This window comes from Thunnus maccoyii, chromosome 9 (assembly GCF_910596095.1).
Source record: "Thunnus maccoyii chromosome 9, fThuMac1.1, whole genome shotgun sequence".
In the NCBI taxonomy this organism is placed as follows: domain Eukaryota; kingdom Metazoa; phylum Chordata; class Actinopteri; order Scombriformes; family Scombridae; genus Thunnus; species Thunnus maccoyii.
This window is the reverse complement of record NC_056541.1, coordinates 26715112-26739490: the sequence shown is the minus strand read 5'-3', so window position 1 is coordinate 26739490 and position 24379 is coordinate 26715112. Positions and strand designations below refer to the sequence as shown.

The window sequence follows — 24379 nt, the reverse complement described above, 5'->3', positions numbered from 1 at the left end:
CTCCGCATGTTGGACTCACTCATCGTTGCACTTTGTATGCCAGAGTTGGCTGACAATCTCTGTCCATACAGTATTTTATATGATATATATTAAATTAATATACAATAATTGTTGTTATATTTTTATTTATGAAGCCATTCTAGGAAACTTTCTGTAAAAGCTTGCAGAGTAGGAGTTATTCTTGCAATCATAATCTCAGACCTTCATTTTTTTTCTCTCCAGATACTTGGAATAGTCTGTAAAAGGAATTTAAATTGATGAATCAGACATCTGTGGCAGAATACAAGAAGAGTGTAAATTCTATGGTATATGATTCCTTTGTTAATTGTCTGTAGATTACTTTTATTATTATTATTTTAGTATTATTATTTAAATTTGGCGTTTTATTAATTTCTTGATTTTATATTGTTTTGTCTGCATCTTTTATGCTGCCATCTTGGCCAGATATGCCTCACAAACCTTAATGAGATTTAACCGGTTAAATAAAGGTCACATCAAAAATTGTAATTGTAAATTATACTTCACCTGTAATTCTAAAATCAACAAAACAAAGTTTTTGCAATTCTTAAACTTTCAAAATAAGTAAGCCTAAAAACTTTAAGTTGTGAGTCGTGCTACAGGAAGGGCCATGAGGTCATTAATTGGAAAAAGTTTATCATCTCAGCAACATGAATGTGGTCAGAAAGACAAACTAATTAGATTATAAGATAACAGTTTACAATAAGACCCACAAGAAGTGCAGGAAAGAGTAGGTAACTAGCTGCTTATCATGAGTAGTAATAACAGCATTAACAGCTAACTCTTCATTTTGATTAGACATCATTATACATTGTTAAGTAATTAATAAGCGGTTAATAACTCCTAATCATAAAGTAAATAGTGATCTTAACTGATAATAGTTAACTAATGATTAAATAATGAATTATGTAGGAATATCACTGCCCTGCCTGCTGCAGCTGGTGGGGAGCTGGATGACTTGCTCATGGGCACTTCAGCAGAGTAACTGATAATAAACACACTCAGCCAAACTGTACTGAAGAGCAGCAGGAGCGAGGAGGACGTGCTCGCCCCTGTCGGTTGTACATGGAAGTGATCCAGATCATGAGGACTGGACAGGATCCAGGTGCAAAAAAAGCCTGGCAGGATCACTAAAAGGGAGCTCTCCACTGGAGAGACTGGATAGCACACACACACACATACACACACTCACCAACACACTCACACACAGTCAGAGCAGAGCCGAGCAGAGCAGAGGAGCTCTCATCCAGATCTGTGCCAGACGCACAGTCGACTCTTTTCGCGAGTTTTACTACGTTTTTTGTTTTAGTTTCACATTAAGACTATGTAATACTTCAATTTGGTGTCTAATTTGAAGTTTTTCGAAGTTTGGTCTTGATTTATCACGCTTGTTTGGAATAACTGTGAGGATTAAGGGTGGATACCTCACGACGCACAGGTACAGTAAAATGTGAAGAGAAATAAAGGCTGAATTTATATCACTCTGTGGAGTTTTATCCACAATGTATGGGCAATGGTTCAATGCAATTTCCTGATTTTTTTTTCTCTCCTCTTTCTTGCAGGAGTCATCTTGAAAAAGTTCGCCCAGGATTGTTTCTTTCCGACTCAGGAGCGCGCAGCAGCTCGGAGCGCTTCAAGAAGAAAAAAAAACTGCTAGTGCGACTTCGTCTGGGCTGTTTTTTGAATTGAGCCGTCCCAGAAATGGTGGGGCACCTACATTTACAAGCGATGGATGATAGTCTGAAAGGAAAGAACCGGGAGGGGCTGCTCGACAGTCCGGATTCGGGGTTACCCCCCAGTCCCAGTCCGCCCTTCTGCTCACTCTCTCCGGGTCTGATCGAGTCGCGCTCCGGCAGCTGCACGACGCCCGTCGAAAGCCATCATGGATATTATAAAAAGGAAAGCAGAGAAGGCAAACTGGTAAGAAGCATATCGCAGTATTTGCCTCACGATTTGAAACTTTTTTTTTTATAAAGAGCTGACTCAGGTCTGTTTTGTGTCCAGTCAGTCACTTCACTGACACACTGAATGAAAGGATAAAAAGAGTTAATGACGGTGCTGTGAGAGAAACTGAAAATCTGAGAGCATTTTAGTGTTTGGCCAGAAACAGATTTCACTTGAGTCCCACTCACACAACATCTGGAAGCTCTCTCCCTCTCTCTCTCCCTCTTTCTCTCTCTCTCTCTCCCCCCTCTCTCTCTCTCTTAGTTGCACCCATGCTGATGATACCCTCAATAATCCAGAGTAGTAAAACTTCTTCTTTTTCACTTTGGTGTATCAGCCGGGTTTAACTACATGGTGTCACAAGGGTCAGTAACATGATTAGGTCCAGTTGGGTTTCCAAACGGGGGTCCGGGGACTCCCAGGGGTCCCTGCCAGGATCCCAGGGGCTCCCAACAAGATAATTAAGTTTTGTAGCGGTGTTAGAGTTGTGAAAGTGTGCACGCTACAATATGTCGTTATGAGGATGACTATGCTGATCAGGTTTCTTTCTGTCCACCAACAGCACTAACAGACAGTAAACTGTTATCAGATGGTGTTGTTTAGATAAATAAACAGGTTTAATGATCTGTGATGGATTAGTCAGGGAGGGCAGATGTGAAAAAGTTTGGGTTCGGCTTCTTCTTCAAGGTCTGTCACATTATAAAGCTGAAGAATCTCAATTAAAGGAACATTCAATAGGACCTTTAAGACACATTGTATAAAACCTTGAACTAAACTAGTGTTAGTCAATTAACTGATTAGTCGATCAACAGAAAATTATTCAACTGCAGACAATCACACAATCAACTAATCTATTTGTCATTTTTCAAGGAAAAATGCTAACCACTTCTTAGGTCCAGTTTCTTAAATGTGAGGATTTGATGGTTTCATTGGTCTTATATGATGATTTGAATATGTCACCTTGTGCTCTCAGAAATTATAATGAGCATTTTTAATTACTTTCTAGCATCACAGAAAATTTGACAATTGACAAGTTAATCAATAATGAAAATAACCGTTAGGTGCAGTCCTGAAATAGACCTCAGCAGCAGGTCTGTGTGTAACAAAACTAGATAAATAGTCACCTTACTTGTGGAAATGGAACTGTCAATATTTGCATTTGTGACTGCTTTGAATATATAACCAAAGTGTTGAAGTATGAAAGTCATGTGATAATGAACTTTCGTTAATGTTTCTTTATAGTTTGTGCACAGTTACTTGATGGGCCTCGTGTATCCTGCTGCATCTGTGAACATTAACAGGTTTAAGTCACTGAAATGAAAAACTGAAAATAGTGTTGCAGGGAAATGCAGAGAATATTGTTAAGTTTATTAATCTGAGTCTTAAAGCTAACATACATTGGCATCTGGAGGCCAGAGTGTAGCTGGATTATTAATGTTCGACTCACCATGTCTATAGATGTGGTAGCAACAGAAACAGTAGAAACAGGATCCTGTTTGCTTGGTTTTCTTTTTGCAGCCTCAGCCATCATCAGTGATGAGCCAGTATCCATGCTGGTAATAAAACTATTAAGTATCTGCTTAGATCTCACTGTTGAAACCTGCAAGCCCCTAAATAAAACTCAAACATGGATAAAAACCACGAGGCTGCACTGTTGTATCAAAATAGTCAACCATTAATAGGTTTTTCCAAAGGTTCTTTCTTAAACTTTTTTATTATTTCCTGCAAATTTTAAGCAGCTCTCTGCATAAGAACATAATTAAATGAACTTCTCAAATTGTCAGTTCACCCTTAGGGAATATTTGTACTTATTTAGCAGAGGACAGTCCTGCAGAAATAACATGAAACTTGACATGGTAGAATATATTCCACAGAAAAAAGATTTATGGTAACCAAAGTTGTGTCCCACTTTCTACTCTAGCAAGACAAATGCATTTTAATGACACATCCTGCAGTGATTTGTGTGTCACATGACGAGGCTGATTTGATTGAAAATCATTTCCAGGTCACTCCCAGTTCCAAAAAGTCTTAAAAACAAGTCTGTGCAGGTCCAGGTGGCTTTTAAAGTGTCTGAGGGAAGCCTCAGAAATGCAGCGCTGCATCCTGGGAGTTGCGTGACATTGGTTTTGCTGAGGCCTGAAACAGAAAAAGAGAGAAAAAGATCCTTTAATCCTCCGGAGGTTCAGATTAGTAGGACTCCTCTGCTTTGTGGTTTCCCTTTTTAAAGATCAGTCCTGATAGTGGCTGCTCCTGCTTGTGTTTCTAATCCCTCTCATGGGCCAGTGTGTGTGGAAAGATTCAAACCTTTCCATCAGAGAAAGAGTTTTCAGAGAGTTTCCTGAGCTGCGTGAGGGGAGGCATGCATGTGCTCGTGTTTTTTTCTCTTTCCAAATCTATTTTCGTGTTGTTTTTGTATGCCACCTAAGAACAATCCTCAAGCTCTATTTTGAGGTGCAGGGGCTTGTTAGAGCAGCCACAGGCCATTGCATAAGTGTTTGATGACCCCTCACTTCTAAATTAAACATGGATAAACGCTCAGACAGCCTGTCTGTTTTCAAACCTGGTTCAAATTTATGCAGATGCAGGATAATTAATTTTATAGTTGCAGCTCTTTAAATGTGAATAGATTTATAAGAGGAGCCTGATGCATGAAAAATATGAGTGTGATTATGTAATGTTCAGCATTTCAGAACTGTATAAGGTTGTGTACAGTTATACTGTAAGGGTAAAAGAGTTCAGTTGTCGGTGGATTAGCCAGGAGGACGAACAGGAGACGTCTCCTGTGACTTTTTATAAATGTGCTTCACTGCTGATACCGATGCTCTCACATTAATGTCCTTGCAAACACAGGATGTAAATTCAGAGGCTTCAGTCCACCAAACAGCCAGCAGTTGGAAATGTGTGTTTGAGTTGGCGTTTCTCTCAGCAGCTCTGCATTGTGCATTGTACATTGTGTGGGTTGCTCAGCTGCAGACTATTTTTCCTGGGCAGAAATCTGCTTCCAGTGTGTGTGTGTGTGCGTGTGTGTGTGTGTGGGGGGGGGTGTTAGGCTTTGTGTGCATACTGGGGGATCCACTGCTTGGAGGTGACCTATCCTCCATTCACAAGTGTTTGCTTTGCAGAAGTTGCCAGAGCACACCACGGAGAAATACCTGAGATGCTCTCCATGCCGGAGCAGCGCAGAAAAGACAATCACATACTCGTCCAGTGTTTCCAGGTCATGAAGTACCGACAGCGGAAAAAGAACAGCCTGCAGATATACTGCATGGCAAAACTAGCAGCTGTGCAGAGAGCGAAGCAAAGTTCAGTTCCTCCGTTCAGTTAGCGTGGTGATGATCGTGGGCTGTAGGTAAGACGAGCTTCACACAGCGATCTGCTGTGCCCTTGGCCTGTTCTTGCCCGTCCCCTGTAGTGGTATGTGCGCTCATCTGCGTCCAGACCACAGCATGTGACAGCCTCCCTGTGTAATGTGAGAGGTGCCAGAGTTGGGGTTGGGGTGCCATTTGATTCAGACTGGAGACACATATGCAAAGACAACCGTCAATCACAGCAACCTCTCTTGTCAGTGTACGACAGTGTCTGTGATTGTGGTGCAGCTCTGTTTGTCATACAGTTGGTTGAGTAGAGTGTACATACAGTATATTGTGTCATCAGCAGCTTATCTGACTTCATGAGGTTCACTTCACCCATTTGGTTAAAACAGAAGCTGTGACCTATTTCCATGGAAACCTTTCTGTTATAAACCTATGATTCCTTGATGGACTTGGTATTGTTTTATTGGATCTTCATATTGTTCATTAGATTATTCTTACAGCTAAACTACAGTCAAGGAAGAAATCAGATGTTAGTTTCTTTTGGTTCTGAGAGTATTTGACCCATCAGAACTCGTCTGACTGCAGCTCTGATAGGAGCAGTAAGATGAATCTGAGGCAGAGATATTACAGAGTAGCATGTGTCTGTGATTAGAGACTGTCTTTCTTAAGATGACTTTGGTTCAAGTCTCCATATGTGCCAGAAAAGGTGCAGTTCTGACCAGCCTCTCTATCACCTTATCATTTTATAACAGCCTCATCTCCACTCAGCCTGGTCACCAGCTGTTCTAGACACTTATTTTTGTATTTCCCATTCCTTTAACTACTGTAGGCCCAACATCTGTAAGCCTATTTTCAGTCCACACACACACACACACACACACACACAGACTGGGGGGCTCGTAGCCAGGCAGAACTGCAGTGAAAGCATGTGAGAAAGAGATTTACCACCAACACTTCATTTGGCTGGACCCACACAGTGTAATTATCTGAATTAAAATGGAAGTGTTGCCCTGACTGATGTGTTCCTCGTCTGATTGTTGTTGTTGTAATAGCTGTGCCATCAGTGGGCAAATTCTCATGAGGTAGGATCGAGAAGTGTGTGTGTTTTCCTGGAGAGGGTGGGGACTGCAGTGTTTTTAATTTGGGTTGCTGGCTCTGCTGAAACCCCCAACCATGCTGGGATTTTTTACTGGAATTCTTCTGAATGGACACGTTGGCAGGCTGGTTACAAACAGTTCGGCAGTTAATGGATGTTTTTTCTGGAGATTGTGACTCTCAGTGTTTCCTCTGCACAGCTGCCCTACCTGCTGCTGAACGCCACAGGATCAGATCCCAGGACCCGCATGTACCCAGTGTTCTTCGGAGAGAGCATCGAGGTCAACCCCAAACCAGAGCAAGAAATCAAGTGAGTAAACCTTGATGTATAAAAACATAGTATTAATTATAATATGGAGATTAGTTCACGTAATTTGATCAATTTTCTCTTGTCAACACTGCCACCTAGTGATCGGTTTTAAAAGTTCTGTCACCTTCTCTTCTCCAGGTGCAACTCCGCCGTCAAGTATGACTCAGACAAGCATTACCGGGACGGCGTGTATTGCGCCACGGTTCCTACACCCACATCCTACAGCGAGACAGTGGTGGCGGTGCGGGACTGCACTTGGAGGAGCTACAAAACCCAGGTGTATCTGGAGCCGCGGCAGAGGCCCATCAGCTACCGGAGCACCACCATCATCTACCCGAAACACGCCAAGAACACTTACCGCACCACGCTCAAGTACAACCCCACGGGCTCCCGCCGCTGGTTCGTCTCCACGGTGCAGCTGGAGTCGAGTGAGGATACTAGTCCCTGTATCATCTACACAGAGGACCTGTAGGCCCCAGACTTTTTTTTGGAGGACGAGGAACTTGGGAAGGCCCCTAATGAAAGGGAAGTACTCCAAGTAATAACTGGAGCCCCTGAAAACCCCGGTCTGTTCATCTTAACTCGCCATGGAGGAAACTTTGGGAACCCTTAAGTGTACTTAGACTTTCTACTGATGCAGTTTTTAAAAAGGGAGCTGCTCCTCTGGCAGTTTAAAGCTGCACTTCAATGGTTAATGTCTTATTTAATACAAGAGCTGACAAATTGGTGGCCTTTGCTCTCCTTCAGGTTGGATTGTAACCTCAGCGAAGGTAACAATCAGATTGTAGATGTCTGTATGTGTGTAGAGAAAAGATAAGATGGCAGGTGGATTTCAGCCGAGCCTGTGCAAACCCAGTCACACCAATGCAAAGCTTTCTAATGCGGCTTTATTGCACTTGTTTTCTACAGTATATATCACAGGCCTCTCAGTGGACTCGCATTGCAGGGGGGGATTTCAGTACTGCATTTGAAAAATTGGACCAAAGGTAGTTTGAAGAGGCATGGCTGCGTGAGAGTTTATTTCACTTTAACAACTAAACACGCTCGGACAGAACACTTGCTTTTCGTTTTACCGTTTGTATCAGCACACATTAAAACAGTAACTTGTCTAGTTGATCAGGCATTTATGTTAAACTGCACATTGAAAGTTGTCCTATTTATTCACCAGAGCCAGAGCAGAATTAATACTAATCAAAGGAAAAATCGCATCACAATAACAAAAGATTGGCTTGGAGAAGATTTGAAAAAGTGAGATATTTAAAACCCCTGAAAGAAATCTTAAGTATTTTTCTAAAACATTAGATATTCAACTGTGTTAGATCACTGCTGTTTTGGTTCTGACGCCAGTTAATCTGAACTTAATTTGAATACTTAGATTTGAGGAGATTAAACTAAAAGTGAAACAGGACGATAATGTCGGCGTTAAAGTGGTTTTTGATAAACAGGTTACTGTTTGGTCTCTAGGAGGTGTTGACGGGCTGCAGAGAAACTTAGAAAGTTAAAGTTCAGAAAAAAAGAATTAAGGTTGTTATTTATTAAGAGTTTAACACTCAGTATCTGCTTCATCAGGACTGTGTAGGTGCGATTTGATAAGATTTGATTAACAGTGGGCGGACAATTCAAGCAAACGACCCACCAACTGTCGTTAGATTTTGATTAAAGTGTTGCTCAATCCTGATTGGTGCAGGGAAGCATGTGATGTCACCTTTTTCCCACTGAGACCCACCCAGTTAAAACCAGTGTGACGAGCACAGAGAAAACAGAAATATAGAAATATTTTATGTGAAATAACCAAAACTGTCAAAATTTAGCAGAAAATCGTGTCCATGTTGGACCCCATCATAAATAGAAACAGACTGAAAAAATTTGGTTTCAGGGCCTTTAAGAATGGTGGCACTCTTTGTAGGGTTTACCTTTTTGGAAGCAACAATGTTTGTTTTTAACCTGTTTTGGTGCCAGATGAGTCGGGCTTTTTTGCAGCAAGTGCCAAAAAGAACCAGACAATTTTAGGAAAGTATTTAACAATTTGTAACACTTTCCTGTCACAAGTGCTGAAAAGTCTGTACTGATGCAGCAGCGTGCACCTTTCTAGTTCTCCATGAGTCAAAACAAACACTATTTTCCACACTTCTATTTGAATGAAGTCTAGATTGTCTGCAGTTTTGGGTGCCGTAAACAGTTGACATTGCATTGATTCAACTGCATCTCAAAAAAATAAAAGGCTAACACTCTTCTGAATGTTTTCAAAAATCATCAACTTGTTGTCATATTGGTCAGTTTCTGATCCTAGATATCTCTGAAGCCCAACACCTTTCTATAAGCAGTAACATGTTACACGTGGAGCAGTGAAATTATTAATATTTCCTTGTTGAAGATGTAAAATAGGATTTTATTGAGCGTTTTCATGACCCCTTTATTGACTGTCTTATACATATATATATGTATGTGTATATACATATATATATATATTTAGATTATTGAACACAGCAAATATTGAAACTTTACCTCAAATTTTCTTAGGTATCAATTTTATTTCATTGCAAATGTGTATTCCCGATTTTCAGTTGAGGTCTTGAGCTGGTGTTATTTTTAGAGTTTGAAATACCCTCCAGGTAAGTGTCGAGTAGAAGGTGCACGGAGGGTATGAAGCTGAGGTGGTGCATCAGTACTGTAAGACGGGTACTGGGTTTTATTGAGGGAACAGTAAGTAGCTTTACGAAGAGCAAGACAAGAAGGGAAAAGTCAGAACTGCTCTTTCAAATGAAAAATTATTGCTGAGATGAGGAAATTACTCTGGAGGTGGTTTTATACAAAACAGTAAAGTTCCTGGCAAGACGGTGGAGAGATCTGTTATGTGTTGATGGTCTGAAATGTCAAGAGAAACGATGAGAGAACGTCAGCGGATTGTTGGTGGTTTTATGTGAGATACGTTTGTGTTTCCTAACACTTGATTTTGTTATTGTAAAATATTTTTCCTGTTGTATATGTGGCATCAAGGCACTTCATAATTCTCTTTATATTTTTGTACGTCAATCATTGTTCCTGTTCTGATCAAAGAAAATAATTTAAAAAGATGTATATCCTAATTGAATAAAAAAGTAATTCCCAAACCCTAATTCTGTTGTTTTGAGTATATTTTTGATAAATCTTGAGCACAGGACATCATATTTTCCTTTTTGTCCCTCTCAAAGAAAGTTCTCCAGACACAGAGGGAGGTCAGGTCACACATTTAAGCAGGATTTAAGGATAACACCAATAAAAATTTAGGTACAGGCAGATTGCTTTTTCAAGAGTTAAGGTACCTCCCAAAGACTCCCAAAATCAAAATATAACATCAAAATCTGTATAAAGCTGTTTAACAGAGAATTAGTTCTAGAAAAGAGTAGCAGCTACAGTCTTTTTCTAATATTAAGCATTTTGTTCAGTTTAGTGAGCTGTTTTTTTTTATATATCAAAATTGAAACAATCTTTTTAGTTCAATCTCTTTATTTTTTCTCTTTTTCTCTTTTGTGTCTGTGGAAATATAAGACGGACATCCACGGTCAAAAGTATAGAGTGGACTGTCCTGGTCCATAAGGAAACCTAATTTTAGTAGTGTTCTCTTCTATGTTCAAGTAAACAAAGGTTAAAAAGGGAGTCAGTCTTGCTCTATGTATATTCTTTGCAGGCTTTAAATATCACACTGCTGCTAAAATAACAGCAGCCAGCGTTGGCGAAGGGTTTTGGATCGCTGCCTCGGGGTCTCCACAGCAGCTCACATCATTCAGAGCCTCATCTGTCTCTCTTGAGTGTTGGATAAGGTTGAGGTGCCTCCCAGTGGTGAGGCAGCAAACAGGCCTGGATGCACTTAAACAATTACTGAAGCCTCATTTGTCAAAGCTGGTTTGGGTTCCTGTGATGAAGCAGTTATAATGTAAAAAAAAAAAAAAGTTTGGTGTGAAAATCAGCAGATTCAATAGCAGTTTTACAAACTCATCAGTACATCCTCAGAGGTGTTTTTTCTTGTCCTAAATTCCTCCCCATCTCTTTCTGGACCAGCTACACAAATAATAAAATACCTGATCAAGTTAAGATTATACATTTGTCACTATTCTCTCCTGCTCAAAGACCGCAAAAATAAGCCTGCCTCCATAATAAATCTGGAGACAGTTTTAACAGAATTAAATACCTACATTAGTTATCAAAGGACTGTTGTAAATGGAGGAAGGAATTACAGTCAGTGCCACACTAAGTACTTAATTTCATAACCTTGTATGGCAGTTATGCAAGTAGGGCTCATAACAGACGTGTAATGTGACCTTCATGATAGTACAGCAGATCACAGGAGAGCAGATCAGCAGCTGCTGAACAGCACATTTGTATCCCAGCGAGGGATTAACCAACACCAATAACTCATAACTCAAGTGATAGTGGGTCAATGCCGCATTTATCTTTTTTTTTGTACTATCTATCCATATTATTACATGTAGGGTTAAAGTATATCCTCCAGAAGCCTCAGTGCCAAACACACATAAAATCAAATATGTCAAATATGTGTTTATACTGCCCCCAGGTGGTAGTTGACCTTCATTACAACAGGCCTGTCAAGTTTCCCCCATATAAGACCACAATCATGTGATACAAACCCTGATAAATAACGTGACTCTGAGGCCATGAATGGCAATAAGCTTTTTATTTAAACATTAAGGCAGTGTCTTTTTTGTTTTTCATTTTTACACTGCTATCCACAAAGCTTGCTGGTGGGCATGTAGAATTTAACCATGTGAATATTTCTTTTTTTTTTTTTTGTAATACCAACCTTGAAGCAAGCCACATAAATATTTACATCTCTTCAGTTTTATATACAATCCTTGCTATTATACAGTGGGTTATAAAAAAAAAAATCATTATGAACAAAATGGTTGAACAATGTACTGTTTATGTCAATCCCTCCTGACCCTCCCGCCCACCCACCCACCCTCCCACCCTCCCACCCTCGGACAGTCCGGGGCAAAACATCAGCGATCAACTTTATCTTTTTAATTTTTGAATGATTATTTTTGATTCGTAATGAAACGGCTGTGGATTGAACAGAAACAAAAGACAAACTGCAAGGACAAAAACAAAAAGGATGCGTGTTAAAATTCATTTCAGTATACTTTTAAAAACAATGTATTAGTCCGTCATCTGTTTAGGGAACAGCTGGATATGGCTTTGTCTGTTTACCATCACATTCTTAAATTTCATCAGTGGATAAATGATAAACACGCGGAGAGACCGATGTACAAAGCCTGGCTGTTTGGTTGTTGGTTTTTTTTGCCTCGCCTGATGAAATTACAAACCCTCAATCAGTCTTCACCTTTATAGAAAAATCAGACCTAAAACATGGCTGAGATGAGCGTTCTGCAGGTGCATGCTAGATGCTTCACCGTCAAACAGGTAGGATGAAGGAGGAAGAGGAGGTAGTCCTATAACAGTCGTGTGTGTGCTGTGAGTCTCCACTGTGACAAAATGAACTAGAGACAGGAGAGACGCTCTCCAAACTACTTAACAAGATCACTCCAGTTCCTCAGAGTGTTCAGCCAGAGGACAGAATCCGTCCCTGGTTGCACAAAGTCACAGACCGGAAACATTTCACATCACTGCATCGTTCACAGAGAGGGTGACCTTTAAAAATACTGCCAGTAAAATCTGAGTGTATGTTAACTAACGTTACACAAAATAACCAGAATGCTTTCGGATGCCTTCCCCTCGACTTCCTCTAACCCGTACAAACACAGAGGGTGTAATGAAGTACACTTGCTAATGTCATAGGTCTCGTAGTGGAGAAAACATTTTACACCTGTGATACAGCATTGTCCTGTTTAGAAGATAAATCTAATGAGTGAAACTGTTAAAAGCTAAGGCTGTGATGGATTTGGAAGAGGAAGAAAAAAATGCACACAAAAACTTTAAAAAAGGACGTTTCATTTGCTTCTTTGTTTTTAGATTTCCCTGCGCGGACAGTATATAAACCCTGGTATGGGGGGCCAAAAGAAAAATTGTGCGTCACTTGGTAACTTCAGTACTGTATTGTGTATGTAAAATAAATGGCACTTAACACTAGGAAATAACTGTACAAAATCTGCCTGGATGAGGAGTTGAGTCTCAGCTCCTCTTCTAGGCAGTAAAAAGGTCAGAGGTCAGACCGTCACAACAGCTCCTAGACGAGATTCTAGCAGGCCGGCTAAAGCCGACGCCGCCATGGACTAAGGGTCATAGAAAGATGGCTTTTTTTTTTGTCACCTCTTTAATGCGAGCAAACTTTGTGTGATGCTGAGGAGTTTGCCTTTAAGCAGCTTTAAGGTTGGTCTGCACCTGCTCGAAGCGGCGGAGTCATCGTTCACTCGAATGTGATTGTCGCTTTGAGTGTGGGAGCATTAAAAAAAAATATCGGTGGCAAGACCAAAATAAAACAGATAGGTGTTAAAGGATACCTCCACGGTGGGATTTCTATGCTGTTCTTGAGTCCATTTTTCACCTGCCCCAGGAAACACAGATTCTTAAAAATGCCATTGTGAACAGATTGACAACTAAGTGCTTAATATCCAAAAAACTGTTTCAACAAACACAGACATGGTTAATATAAAAACAGTGAGAAAGTGTCACTTGTCTCAGTGCCATCCATCTGGCAAAACCTCTCTCCCCGACGCGGATGCCTGAAGTCAACAGGCCTTCGCCTTTTCTCAGGACCCTCCACTAATATATGATGACATCAGCAATGAACAGCATGTTTACCCTGTAAACCAATGATATGACCCTCCCGCATAACAATCTCTGCCTCCCGCCCCTGCCCCAAAAAAGATACATCATTGCAGATAAGAGACGACAAATATAACCATCAAAAGTTCACCATCAAAATGTACTAAAGGTCTCAGCTCACTTTCCAAACACAGGACTGGACTGACTGAAGTTAAAGGAGAAAAAGAACCAAAACAAGAAAAAACAGATGTTGATTCTCCTCTCGTCCCTCGAGCGTATTCTTGTAGTGGTAGCAGTGCACAGGCCGCCTGCACCTGGAGTTCACTGTGAAGAAACGTACGAGGGTCCTCGCTGTGTGGGCCGCTGCTCTCAGGGCAGAACTGTGGTCGAATTCTGTCACTAGAGCAGCCGCCATCAGGCTCCTGACCAGACCGACGACACCACCTCAGAGTCCCGTCCACACACGTTTAAGCACATTTGAGCGGTACACCCGTAAGGTGCAGGTCAATGTGTCTATAATGATAAGGCCAGTGAGGAAAAGTAGTAAAGTTAAAAATAAAATAAAAAGTGATTTGTCCTTTAGAGTAGTCCTGGAGTGAATGCATAACACGTAAGCACAAACATACACACACGCACACATGGAGCAGCAGTGTTCCAGCTCGTCGGTGCTCTGCGTCTCAGGTGTGTGAGGGGAGGACACGATCCTTGCTTGACGACTGATGGGGGAAATGCAGAGTGGAATGGTGCAGGTAGGTTTGCGGATGCCTCGGCAGATGTACGCCCTGTGAGAGTGTGTGTGTGTATGTGTGTGTGTGTCTATGTGTGTGTGTGTGTGTGTGTGTGTGTGTGTGTGTGTGTGTGTGTGTGTGTGTGTGTGTGTGTGGCTGCAGCAGCACAGAGGTGGTTGACTGTTTAGCAGGTCCTGTTGTGCATTAGCATTTCGGGTCACTCGCTGTCAGACAGGGTCTCGTACTGAGACATGAGCAGAGGCTTGGGCTCATCCTCCCAGGAGCGGCCCTGTCCAGGTCCTGACCCCGGGCCCTGGCCCCCTGGCTGGCCGGAGGAAGGGGAGGAAACAGACACCGTCCCGCTAGGAAAACGCATTATCAGCGGGTTACACGGGAAGGGAGTTTGAGTTGAACCTGTGAAAAAGGCACAGTGACAGAGTTGTTAGTCTCCCTGCACTAAGCTCCCCGTGCAGCAGCCAAGATCACACCTAATGGATTAATATGTTGTGATCTGATGAGATTTGTTGATGAATTGTGGGCTGTACCTGTAGATGAAGGCCGGTCCTCCCAGACACGGCTGGTAAGGGGAGTTCGTCTGTTGCAGTCTCCCTCTGAGTGGACTGAGGACACAGAGGACGGTCTCTCCCCGCCTGAAAGGCCTGGTCCTGGAGACTTGGCCTTGCGTCCATTAGAGCGCCCACTGCCCTTTGAGGACTTCCCACCACCTACAAACACAGAAGACACAACTCTGGCTTAAACCTACACTATAACAAACTCCTGTGCAAAACATCTCCAGCTCTATAAGGAGCTCCAGAGCCACTGATCCAACCCAACCTGCTGTACTGCATGACTGAAGGACTTGTTGAAGTGTGTGAGTTTTAGCTGACAAGTCTAGTTCTAGAAGAGTTAACAGAGATTTACCTGACATGATGTTTAAGAAGGGAAGCCAAAGAATAAACACAACAGCCTTACAGCATACGAGCCATATGACAAAATGGAGAATAGTAGAAAAATAAAAATACTCATTACACTGGAAACAATATTAGATGCACTGTATACAAGACAAAATACAGAGGTGTTTGAGGATGTCGCACCTTGTGAGAAACAGTCCTCTGCACGTCCATCAGATACAGACATAGCAGCAGGCCCACTGGAACCCATCTGGTTAGCAGCGTTGGATGGGGAGCGTTCCTCAGACTGATCATCGTATTTGCCCATTAAGGCCTTTCTTATAATGGCTTCCAGGCCTATTGAGTTACCAGGTGCCTCTGGAGCTGGGTGGCTGCGGACACTCACAGGTCCTGTGAAAGGAAGAGCAGCGTTTAACGAGTTAGAGGGAGAACATCGGGTATAGAACAGGAGGATACAGCAGAAAAGAGTAAGAAGGGTAAAGAGAGAGGGTAATGACTGTCACAGGACCAACGCATTGAATGGCATCAGAGGGAATGTGAGCAAGCAATGAAGAGAAAAATAAAACAGGGAAAGTAAACAGAAGGTGTGCTGATGACAAAACCATATGATTCAGTATTGTCAGAAGAGTAGTAGGCAATAAAATCTAACGTAAAGACACAGAGACCTTGACTCAGAGAAGCATGAAAGAGCTAAGAATATATAGGAGGAGAGAAGAACAAACATCTAGAGTCAGGAGAGATTTGTGCAAAAGGTTACAATGAGCACTTTAGTGGCTATGTGATATCCATTTGATCTAGAACGTAGCAATGTTGCAGATTTCATGAGCGGAAGAGGCTTTTATAAAATAAAGCACTGTTCTCTCCGGTGAGCGGCTGATGCTTTACAACGGACCGAAGTCTGCTGGGACCTTAGACAGTAGTATCCTCAAATCTGAATCACATTTGGATCATTCATGAAGGTACAATGTCAGCTTAGACACCATTACTGAGCTGGATTGAGGCCAAATGGAATGAGGATTCAGTCATTTTCTCATCCACTGTTCCTTAATATATTGACCACATTTACATGCGCACTGATATTGCACTATTATTTCAAATATGACAATAGTCTGAATTTGATACAGGTGATTTAAAGCATATTCTGTTTGGATATTCTGAATGTGGTCTTATTCCGAATGTAGCATTTTCCAGTTAAGACTTGTGGGATATGCCAGTATTATTTGGGTTTTAGGAGCATTCTTTCCACATGTAGGCAGCACATTCGGAATATGCGTCTCAATTGGGGTCTTTAACTGCATTTTGCCTGTTTACGGTCAGCTCTGTGTATTGTAAACAAACCAACTAGCCGACAGTGTGCAAAGCTGGGATAGAGATGCATGACAGGCTGGTTGTGTAACGCACCCCTGTGCAGGCAAAATGACATATGCTGGAGCAGGAAGGCAGATAGAGGAGAGGAATGAGAGGAGAGTGGAGAGCTGTTCAGGGCGGGCTAAAAAAACAGAGCGCGCCTTCTCCATGACTGGGACAGAGGGGATTCGTTATTATTCCTGACATGCGGCCATGGACTGACGGTGACCACTCGGTGAGATGCACCAAAAACATTCAGCAGTCTAGTAAACATCATGGTAGGTACTGGATGTGCCGGTAAGTATAAATCTATAATATTAGTCATATCAATATCACTTATGTGATATATATGTTTTTCACCTTGCTGGTTTACTTCACTGCCTGCGGAGATATTCCCATTTCCACTGGAGCAGAGGGAACCCCTGAAAACCCTCAGCTTAGTAGGAATATTGTGTTTTTCAGAATAAGGGCACAAACCGGAATATTTTGTGCTTGTAAACATATTTAATGTTGTCTGCAGATGGTCAACATGATTAAATCAATGTTAAAATGTGGTAAATATTTTGAATCATAATACTGTTTCTGACAGCAGGTTGGTATGTTTGCAAAGTCAAAGTCACTTTTGTTTGGCTTCACAATCCTGTCACCATGCTGCTCCATTACAACAGTGTTGACCCTCAACATACATCCACTATAGTGCTTTACTAAAACATTGGCACAACAAAAGTGCATCATGAAAAGCTTTCCTCTCACTTTACTGTTTATCAATAACTGATGAGGGGGAAATAGTTTACCTGCAGTTGTAGACGCTGGCATATTGAAGATCTCTGTTCCAGGCTGACCGGCATCTGAAAGTGTGAACATGGTTTCTTTATAAAAGCCTCAGACTATTTATTAAACCACACGAGAGCTTTTCCTTCTGAAAAACAATTTTTTAAAATTGTGCCCGAGATGCAGAAGCACTCGTGCCTGTGCTGAGGTCAGACTTACTGAAATCGCCGTCGTTTCCCACCACAGTCATCTTCTTGATCATCTCCTGTTTCTTTGACTTCACGATAGCTGAAGTGTTCTCGGTCAACTTGCTGAAGAAAGCTGGAGGCTGGGAGGCGTTGGGAGGGGAACGGGAGCCCATTCTGTACGAGGGAAAACACGCACACTGATCAGGCTCCTGTGATAGTCCCGTAATATACTTAGTGTGTGTTTGGATGTTTAGATGCAAAATGTTGATAGGTAAATATTTGTAGGCAATGTCCTTTTTTGTTAGAGACAGGGCTTGTCTAAGTTGCATTTGCAAATAATTGCTAACACGTAATCATCAACATTTCTAACCTTCATTCCACCAACCATTCTAATAATTGTATTAAATATATTACTTAAATCATGAAAACATCCACATTTAAGAGTTTTTTTGTGGGTTATGGTGGTTGTAGGCTAATCTGAGAAAGCCATAAACTCTCCTACCCAGCATCCTCTCCCAATTAGATGCAACCACAATACCTCAATGAGGAGGAGTCTGGCTGGCTGTTCTACTTTAAGCAATTAAGTGAATCACTAAACCTTCAAAATCTGGATAAATAAAATGCAGATATAATTGGCTAATCTTTCCAGTCACTACCAAGTCTGCATGATTATGGAAGATCCAGCAATTCACCTGTCATACTGCATTTTACCCTCACTCATGAACAATTTCTGAAAGGACAGCAGCTTACTCCCATCCAGGAAGGATTGTGGAGGAGTGGAAGCCCCATTGCATGCTTAAGGTTAAATCCTGATGAAGCCAACAGAGCTACATCCTTGAAACGAAGCAGAGATGCAATCTTGTGATCGCCAAACTGGACACTCAGCTGTACCTAGAGGCTTTGCCCATTAAAAGAAACAGTCGGTGCATCCTTAGGCTGAGCCCATCCCCCCCAAAAGACCATATCTGACTGAAAGAGAACACTCTAGTTACATGACTGAGTGGATCACAGCAACAGCATAAGCAACCGTAATGCACCACAAAACCACACGGGACAACTGCTGGCACATGGAACCGGGACAGAGAAGAGTTTGACAAGAGGCTGGAGTCTCCTTTCCAGCAACGTAGCACAAGCTTTCCCAAGGCAGCTGAGCAGTGTGATACCTGACAACTGAAACCCATCTGCTGGTCCCACCACCCCTCTCTCTCTCAAAGTCCGTGAACACTGTCCCCAGCCTCGAGGCATCTTGTTACTGTTGAGCTTTTTAACTACATTAGCAACATCCCGAGAGGAACATGGGTGATGTACCTCTAAGAGGCTGACTGAGTGCTTCTCCGTGGTCACCCTCCTCTCCTCCAAATATGATGTTTGGTTACACTTAGATATAATGTTTGTCGTTGCAATAACAGTTTGTTCAAATACTGGAATTAGCATTTAACTGAATATTCAACTATGGAAAAAGATCCTTAATTGAAGTCCTGCTAATCTATATATTGAATAAGCTGAGTTCATCATTAACTGACCATATACCACATAGTTTAATTATATGTGGCAGGTTGACTTTCATAAGATTTGCACCCATTTACATTAATACAAGCAATAGAAGATATTTGCAGGTCTCTGTGGAGATCTACAGTATGGCAATGTGAGGTCTCACCCTTGCTCTCCCTGCTCGTTGGGGTAGGATGCCCCTCCTTGGACTTCAGGTTCAGAGTTGGCTCCAGCAGGAGACACTGGTTCAATGCCATCGTTTGAAACACTGATAGGTGATGTCTTGGGCTGAGGGGGAGACCTGCAGAAAATATAAAGCGTGTATAAAATCAACTCAGTGTTTCTTTCTGGACACGACTGCTGTCTTACTGTTGTCCTAGAGTGATCGTGTTTGACGATGATTCCTACCGGTCTCTGTTGCGTTCTCCTCCGAGACCCTCTGAATAGCGGGACCCCTGGGCAGACTCCTGTGAGGTGGGCGGAGGCTGGGAGGCACTGGGTGGACGGGTCAAGTCCAGGACAGGAGAGCCATGGTAGCTTTGCTGCTGCTGCTGCTGCTGTTGGCTCTGCCTGGTGTAGTCTTTAGTTATCACCTCCTGTTACCATAAAGACACGTCAGTTAACACTGTCTGGCATCCATCAAAATCCCTTGACCACAAAGGATTTTTTTTTTTTTACTTATACTGAAAACAATAATTTCTGCTCACAGAGCATACAGTAGCTCTCTCTTTTTTTAAAGAGACTACTTACACTGATGTGCTGGGCCAGGGTGACCACCCTCTGGCTGCCTTTCACACAGGGGGACAGGGGCTGTTGGCCAGGGGACAGCCTCTCCTCAGACGGAGGACGGTACAAACCATGTGGCTCTATCTTCTGTTGAGCTGAGAGTCAAACCAAAAGAACAAACACCACACACAGCCATGCATGCACACACACACACACACAGAGGCACAAATCACATCCACACATAGGTAGAGATTAGTTTTGTTTTTTCAACCTGAGATGCCACAATTCAAGATCTCTACATGTGCTAATGAGGACATGCAGACACATCTGTCCATCCATCAGGACTTATGGTGGATGTGCAATTTAAAATTCTAATGTACTGAAGCATCTGCAAATGAAAGCTCAAAGGGCAAGCTTTTTTTTTGCTACAAAACTACTAGAAGACAGTGTGTGACAAGCTACTTGAGAGATTTTAATTATTTATAGTGTACTCTTTGCATACAGTCCTAGCAAGCAAAGCTTTGACGAGAAATGATGCTATAATTGACTGGTTTTGCATCAGTGACTCCTAAATGAAGAAGTTACCAAACATCTGATGTACTGATTTTTTTTTTTTTTTACTGGACAAATAAAACAGAGGTCCATAAAGTTACAGCTACATGGAAGATATAAATGTGTGCACTTTATGTCTATGTATTTATTATGTATTTATGTTTAAATGCAAGCAGGCTGTGAATACTATATATAACCAAGCATTAAAGCACTCAAATAGACCCATCGTTGTTAGCCATAAATATATGAAAATATTCATATTGAACATAATAACATTGTGGGAATAAAACATTCCACCTGCATGCTCGAAAGAGCATTATGAGCCATTTTTGTCCCTTTGTGCATAATATCTCTCTGTGTGATTTCTTACACAACTCTTCCACTACAGTATTTATCTCAGGAGAGGATGATGTAAGTTGAGCATGGGGGGCAGGATTGACTGTACAGACTCCCAGAAAGGACGAGTCCCCCAGAGGGACAGGATGTTGTGGTTTTTGTTGTTATCAATGACAGAAGAGACTGTGGGTTCATTTCAACAACCACTTTCAACAGCCTGCGTTTCTCTTTCTGGTCCTTCCTACTAATTTGCATACCAACAGGGATGTGATGTCGTCCTTTTTAATAATTATGTCTCATCTGTTTTGATAAGCATGCTTCCTGTTGACTATTGTACATACAGGAGTATATTAACCCACAACACTCATCTGAGCTCAGCATGCAGTAGTCTCTTGCCCTACAAGCTTGCAATAAATACAGATTTGACACATTTGCTCTACAAGCAATAAACAACAAAACAAAATCACATTCCAAATGACGGACAAACTCCCAGAGGCTTGATTGAGAGAGATGTGTTGAGCGTTTGGCGTGTGTGGAAAAAAAAAAAAAAAAAAAAAAAAAAAAAAAAAAAAATCAGCATAAATTACAGTGAGCCATAAATAGGAACATGCAGAGATTTGGGGGAGCCAGAAGCTGTAGTACCCCCCCTCCCCCTGGATGGCTGAAAGATTTCCCAGTCTTTTCCACGTACCTCCCCTTTCCCACCCTCCTCCTTTGCATCACCAGTGCTCTCTGGGACCCCAGGGAGTCAGTTTGGTGGTTGGTAAGGCTTTCAGCAGATGGTTATTTTAGCGTGACCGTCTTTGTAACTCACCATGATGTTAATGAAAGGGATTATCGCACCAATTCTCTATTCCCCTTCAGTCATCTGGGTTACATGTGTCAATTGTCAAAAGTCCTGTCCTAGTGCGATATATTTCAGATACATCTGTAAGTACCTATAAGAACTACAAGGCAGAGAGTGCCTTCATAAGACATGCGGTAGTGAAGTAGAGCCACTGCATGTATAAAGTCAAAATGCTTGAATTACAGGCAGTCTCATTTAACATGGGATATAAAAGCCTCCTGCGGTGAAATGCCTTTTCAAGTGCCTAAAATATTCTTGTCATGCCCACTTGTGTGTGGTAAAATATTCTGTTTAAAGTAAGCAGCCGAATGGGAGGGAGGAGGGGTGCCACATGTTAAATTCAAGTCACATCCTCTACGAAAAGAAAATGAAAATAAGCAGCAAAGGATGTTCTGCCTTGTCCCACCAGCTTTCACTACCTTAAAATGACACCTTAAAGGACACCTAGGATATAGCTCTTCTTCATTGAAAATCAAATGTGTTGAGTTGTTAGCCATTAATATGTTATCACTCTTCTATCGAGCTTGTAAACTGCCTCTACTCGTTTAATCTCAGCCGGTCAGGTCCAATTAGGACAGGCTAGATGTTTGGTTTTTCCAGAGGGCACCCTTGGTGGTCTTTAAGTCTGTAAAGAAAAACTAATAATAAAACTGGGAAAAATAAGCAAAAAAGTATAGCATTAAAAGAAAAAAAAATGTAAATGAATTGGGCTGATTTGATAATGCCAACCACCACAGCGTGCAATAGGCCACAGACTGACGGGGGAGGGTCTGGGTGATGAGGGGGACCCTGGGATCCAGAGCGTCTTACCATCAGTGGCGCTGCTGGCAACAAGCGAGCCCGTCTCTGGCATCCCCGTTTCACAAGAAATTTGACGCATAATAATCGCGTTTATGAAGTTGGCCGCAGTCATGGTGGTCTTACCGAGTGCTCGGAGCTCTTGTTCCTGAATGGACATCGGTTTGTTTTGAGTCTTTTCCCTACTAGGTGTACCGCATTCTCCACGGCCAGGAGGGTTATCCGACTGGGGAGGCAGCAGGTGCTGTGGCCGGACTGAAGCCGAGGGATAGGAACCTGGGTATATTCCTCCTTGGCTGGGACTGGACAGCTTGGGGTCAGATTTACCGGAGGGCCCGTGCTGGTCCTGTACATGCTTGGGTAGACTTCCCCTGTTTTTGCCTCCGTCACGACTCTGCTCTTTGGCTATGCTTGAGTCCATGGCAGGTGGGTAGGCCTCAGGGGGCACACCTGTCCTTTGGAGGTGGCCAGGGTAAGCTTGGTAGCGGGCTGGCCCTGGGGGCATGGACCTGGCAGGCCAAAGAAAATACACTAAGTAAACATGGCAATCAAATCCTTGCTGTGAATGCTTGTGAGAAATGGGCTAGCTTTTGAAAACGTCCCAGGCTACTGAACAGAAGTTTACCGTAACACAGATGAGGAGTGTTCTCCAACAGAAAGACTCTTGCCCCCAGTGTTGTGCAGGACACTTGGCCTCTGCTGCACGTTCTCCTGGGTACGAGGGGACACTGGGGAGTGCTGGTGGCTGTACGGCTGGGAAGAAGGTCTCACACTGCTACTGCTGCTTGCCAAGCTGTGTTCTGTACCTGAGAGGCACCAACAGATTCATTTCATTTCACAAACGCTTTACTCTTCCTTCAAACTACATTCATGCATCCAGTATGTGAACTTTACTCATAACTTTAAGACATAAATGAAAGGACAATATCTTGCTCCACACCTGGTCGCCAAATGGGGGCGTGCTCCACATTTCCGAGAGACCCGCCCTTCTCTCTGTCACGCTCTCTGTCTCTCTCCCTGTCCCGATCCCTTTCCCTTTCGCGGTCTCTCTCCCGTTCTCTTTCGCGGTCTCTCTCCCGGTCCCGTTCGCGCTCCCTCTCTCTCTCCCGCTCTCTGTCTTTCTCCCGGTCCCTTTCCCTCTCTCTGTCACGTTCGCGGTCTCTTTCACGCTCACGTTCTGAAGATGAGGATGTGCCTTGCATCTTGTTTATGTGCGAGGAGCCAACTGTACGGAAAAAAAAGCATATAGGGAAAAAAATATTAGAAAAACAATAAGTGTGCAAAATATTTTCCTCTCTAGAATTGTTTGCTTGTGTGAAGTTAATTGTACCGGGTGAGATGGGGGAGGTGGTGTAAGGCCTGCCAGGGAAGGTGGTGCTTGCCCCTGGGATGTAGGTGATGCGATCCATTGGGGAGCCAGCTGTCCCTGCAGAGGGAGGGACCAGGACAGGTAAGTGTGGCACCTGAGATAGATCGATGATTCCTAGAGGACAGAAAGAAGAGAAGGGTAAAGAAAAACCTAATAGTTGGTCACAATGTGTTTCGGCGTGGATAACTGGTAAACAAAACATCATACGGCACTCTCATACTTGTCCACATCACAGTATGTCATTTGACTCCAACAGCAAAGGTCTCTCTTGTTGACAGAAGGAATCTTTAATATGTAATATAATGTGAGGAAAACAAAAACATGGTTCATAAATAAATATGAATGAAATTAACTTAAAAAAAAGGACGTGACTACAAGATAAGTCTTAACAACCTTGTCTAAATGTGGAAAATGTTAAATCAACATAGACAAATGGCAAAAGAAGAAGTGAATGATTGCAACAAACACGCTACAATGACTTTTCAGATACTCTTGGATCAGATTAGATCTGATTAGAAGCCACTGATGGATGATGCAAGACATTTTCCTGTTACTGCTTGCACTCCTGGTTTGTTGACATTTTTTAATTCACTACATTATATTTAAACCAAACTCTTCCTCTGCTCCCTTAATAACTCCACACGCGAACTATCTAGCAACTTAAATGCATTTGAGCTTTCTTGTATTACCTTGATTTAATTACGGACAAATGGATGATAAATTTAAAGATGCTGTAGCACGTCGGATGTAACTGATGCCTTGTTAAGCTTTCACTCACACTGTCAACATAAATAAAAATGATATACAGTATGTTGCTTTACATTACACAGAACACTGATAACACAGGGTTCGACATAACCGATGACCCGGGGCCGGTAAAAGTTGATGCAGGGCAAGTTGATCGGCCATTCGGA

General features: G+C 42.3%; 2 protein-coding genes across 9 annotated transcripts in view; one reads left to right on the top strand and one right to left on the bottom strand.

The window, feature by feature from the left end:
- Nucleotides 1-1102: 1102 nt before the first annotated feature.
- rflna (refilin A) lies at nucleotides 1103-9797 on the top strand. Its single transcript, XM_042422433.1, has 4 exons — nucleotides 1103-1456; nucleotides 1581-1938; nucleotides 6572-6681; nucleotides 6820-9797. The coding sequence occupies exons 2-4, from the start codon at nucleotides 1720-1722 to the stop codon at nucleotides 7151-7153; spliced, it is 663 nt and encodes a 220-aa protein (XP_042278367.1). The 5' UTR covers nucleotides 1103-1456; nucleotides 1581-1719; the 3' UTR covers nucleotides 7154-9797.
- A 1855-nt stretch (nucleotides 9798-11652) lies between these two features.
- ncor2 (nuclear receptor corepressor 2) overlaps nucleotides 11653-24379 on the bottom strand; it is a 105529-nt gene continuing 92802 nt past the window's right edge. For 6 of the 8 annotated variants that reach the window (XM_042420149.1, XM_042420151.1, XM_042420148.1 and 3 more), the window contains 12 exons: nucleotides 23427-23579; nucleotides 23037-23321; nucleotides 22722-22902; nucleotides 22223-22605; nucleotides 19588-19718; nucleotides 19246-19433; nucleotides 19004-19138; nucleotides 17378-17520; nucleotides 17182-17235; nucleotides 15224-15430; nucleotides 14675-14854; nucleotides 11653-14543 (listed from right to left, as the gene is read on the bottom strand). In XM_042420149.1, coding sequence (XP_042276083.1) covers nucleotides 14347-14543; nucleotides 14675-14854; nucleotides 15224-15430; nucleotides 17182-17235; nucleotides 17378-17520; nucleotides 19004-19138; nucleotides 19246-19433; nucleotides 19588-19718; nucleotides 22223-22605; nucleotides 22722-22902; nucleotides 23037-23321; nucleotides 23427-23579 — 2237 coding nt within the window. In that variant the 3' untranslated portion in view covers nucleotides 11653-14346. The remainder of the gene's footprint in view (nucleotides 14544-14674; nucleotides 14855-15223; nucleotides 15431-17181; nucleotides 17236-17377; nucleotides 17521-19003; nucleotides 19139-19245; nucleotides 19434-19587; nucleotides 19719-22222; nucleotides 22606-22721; nucleotides 22903-23036; nucleotides 23322-23426; nucleotides 23580-24379) is intronic. The other 2 variants (XM_042420152.1, XM_042420153.1) reach the window with 1 other exon arrangement.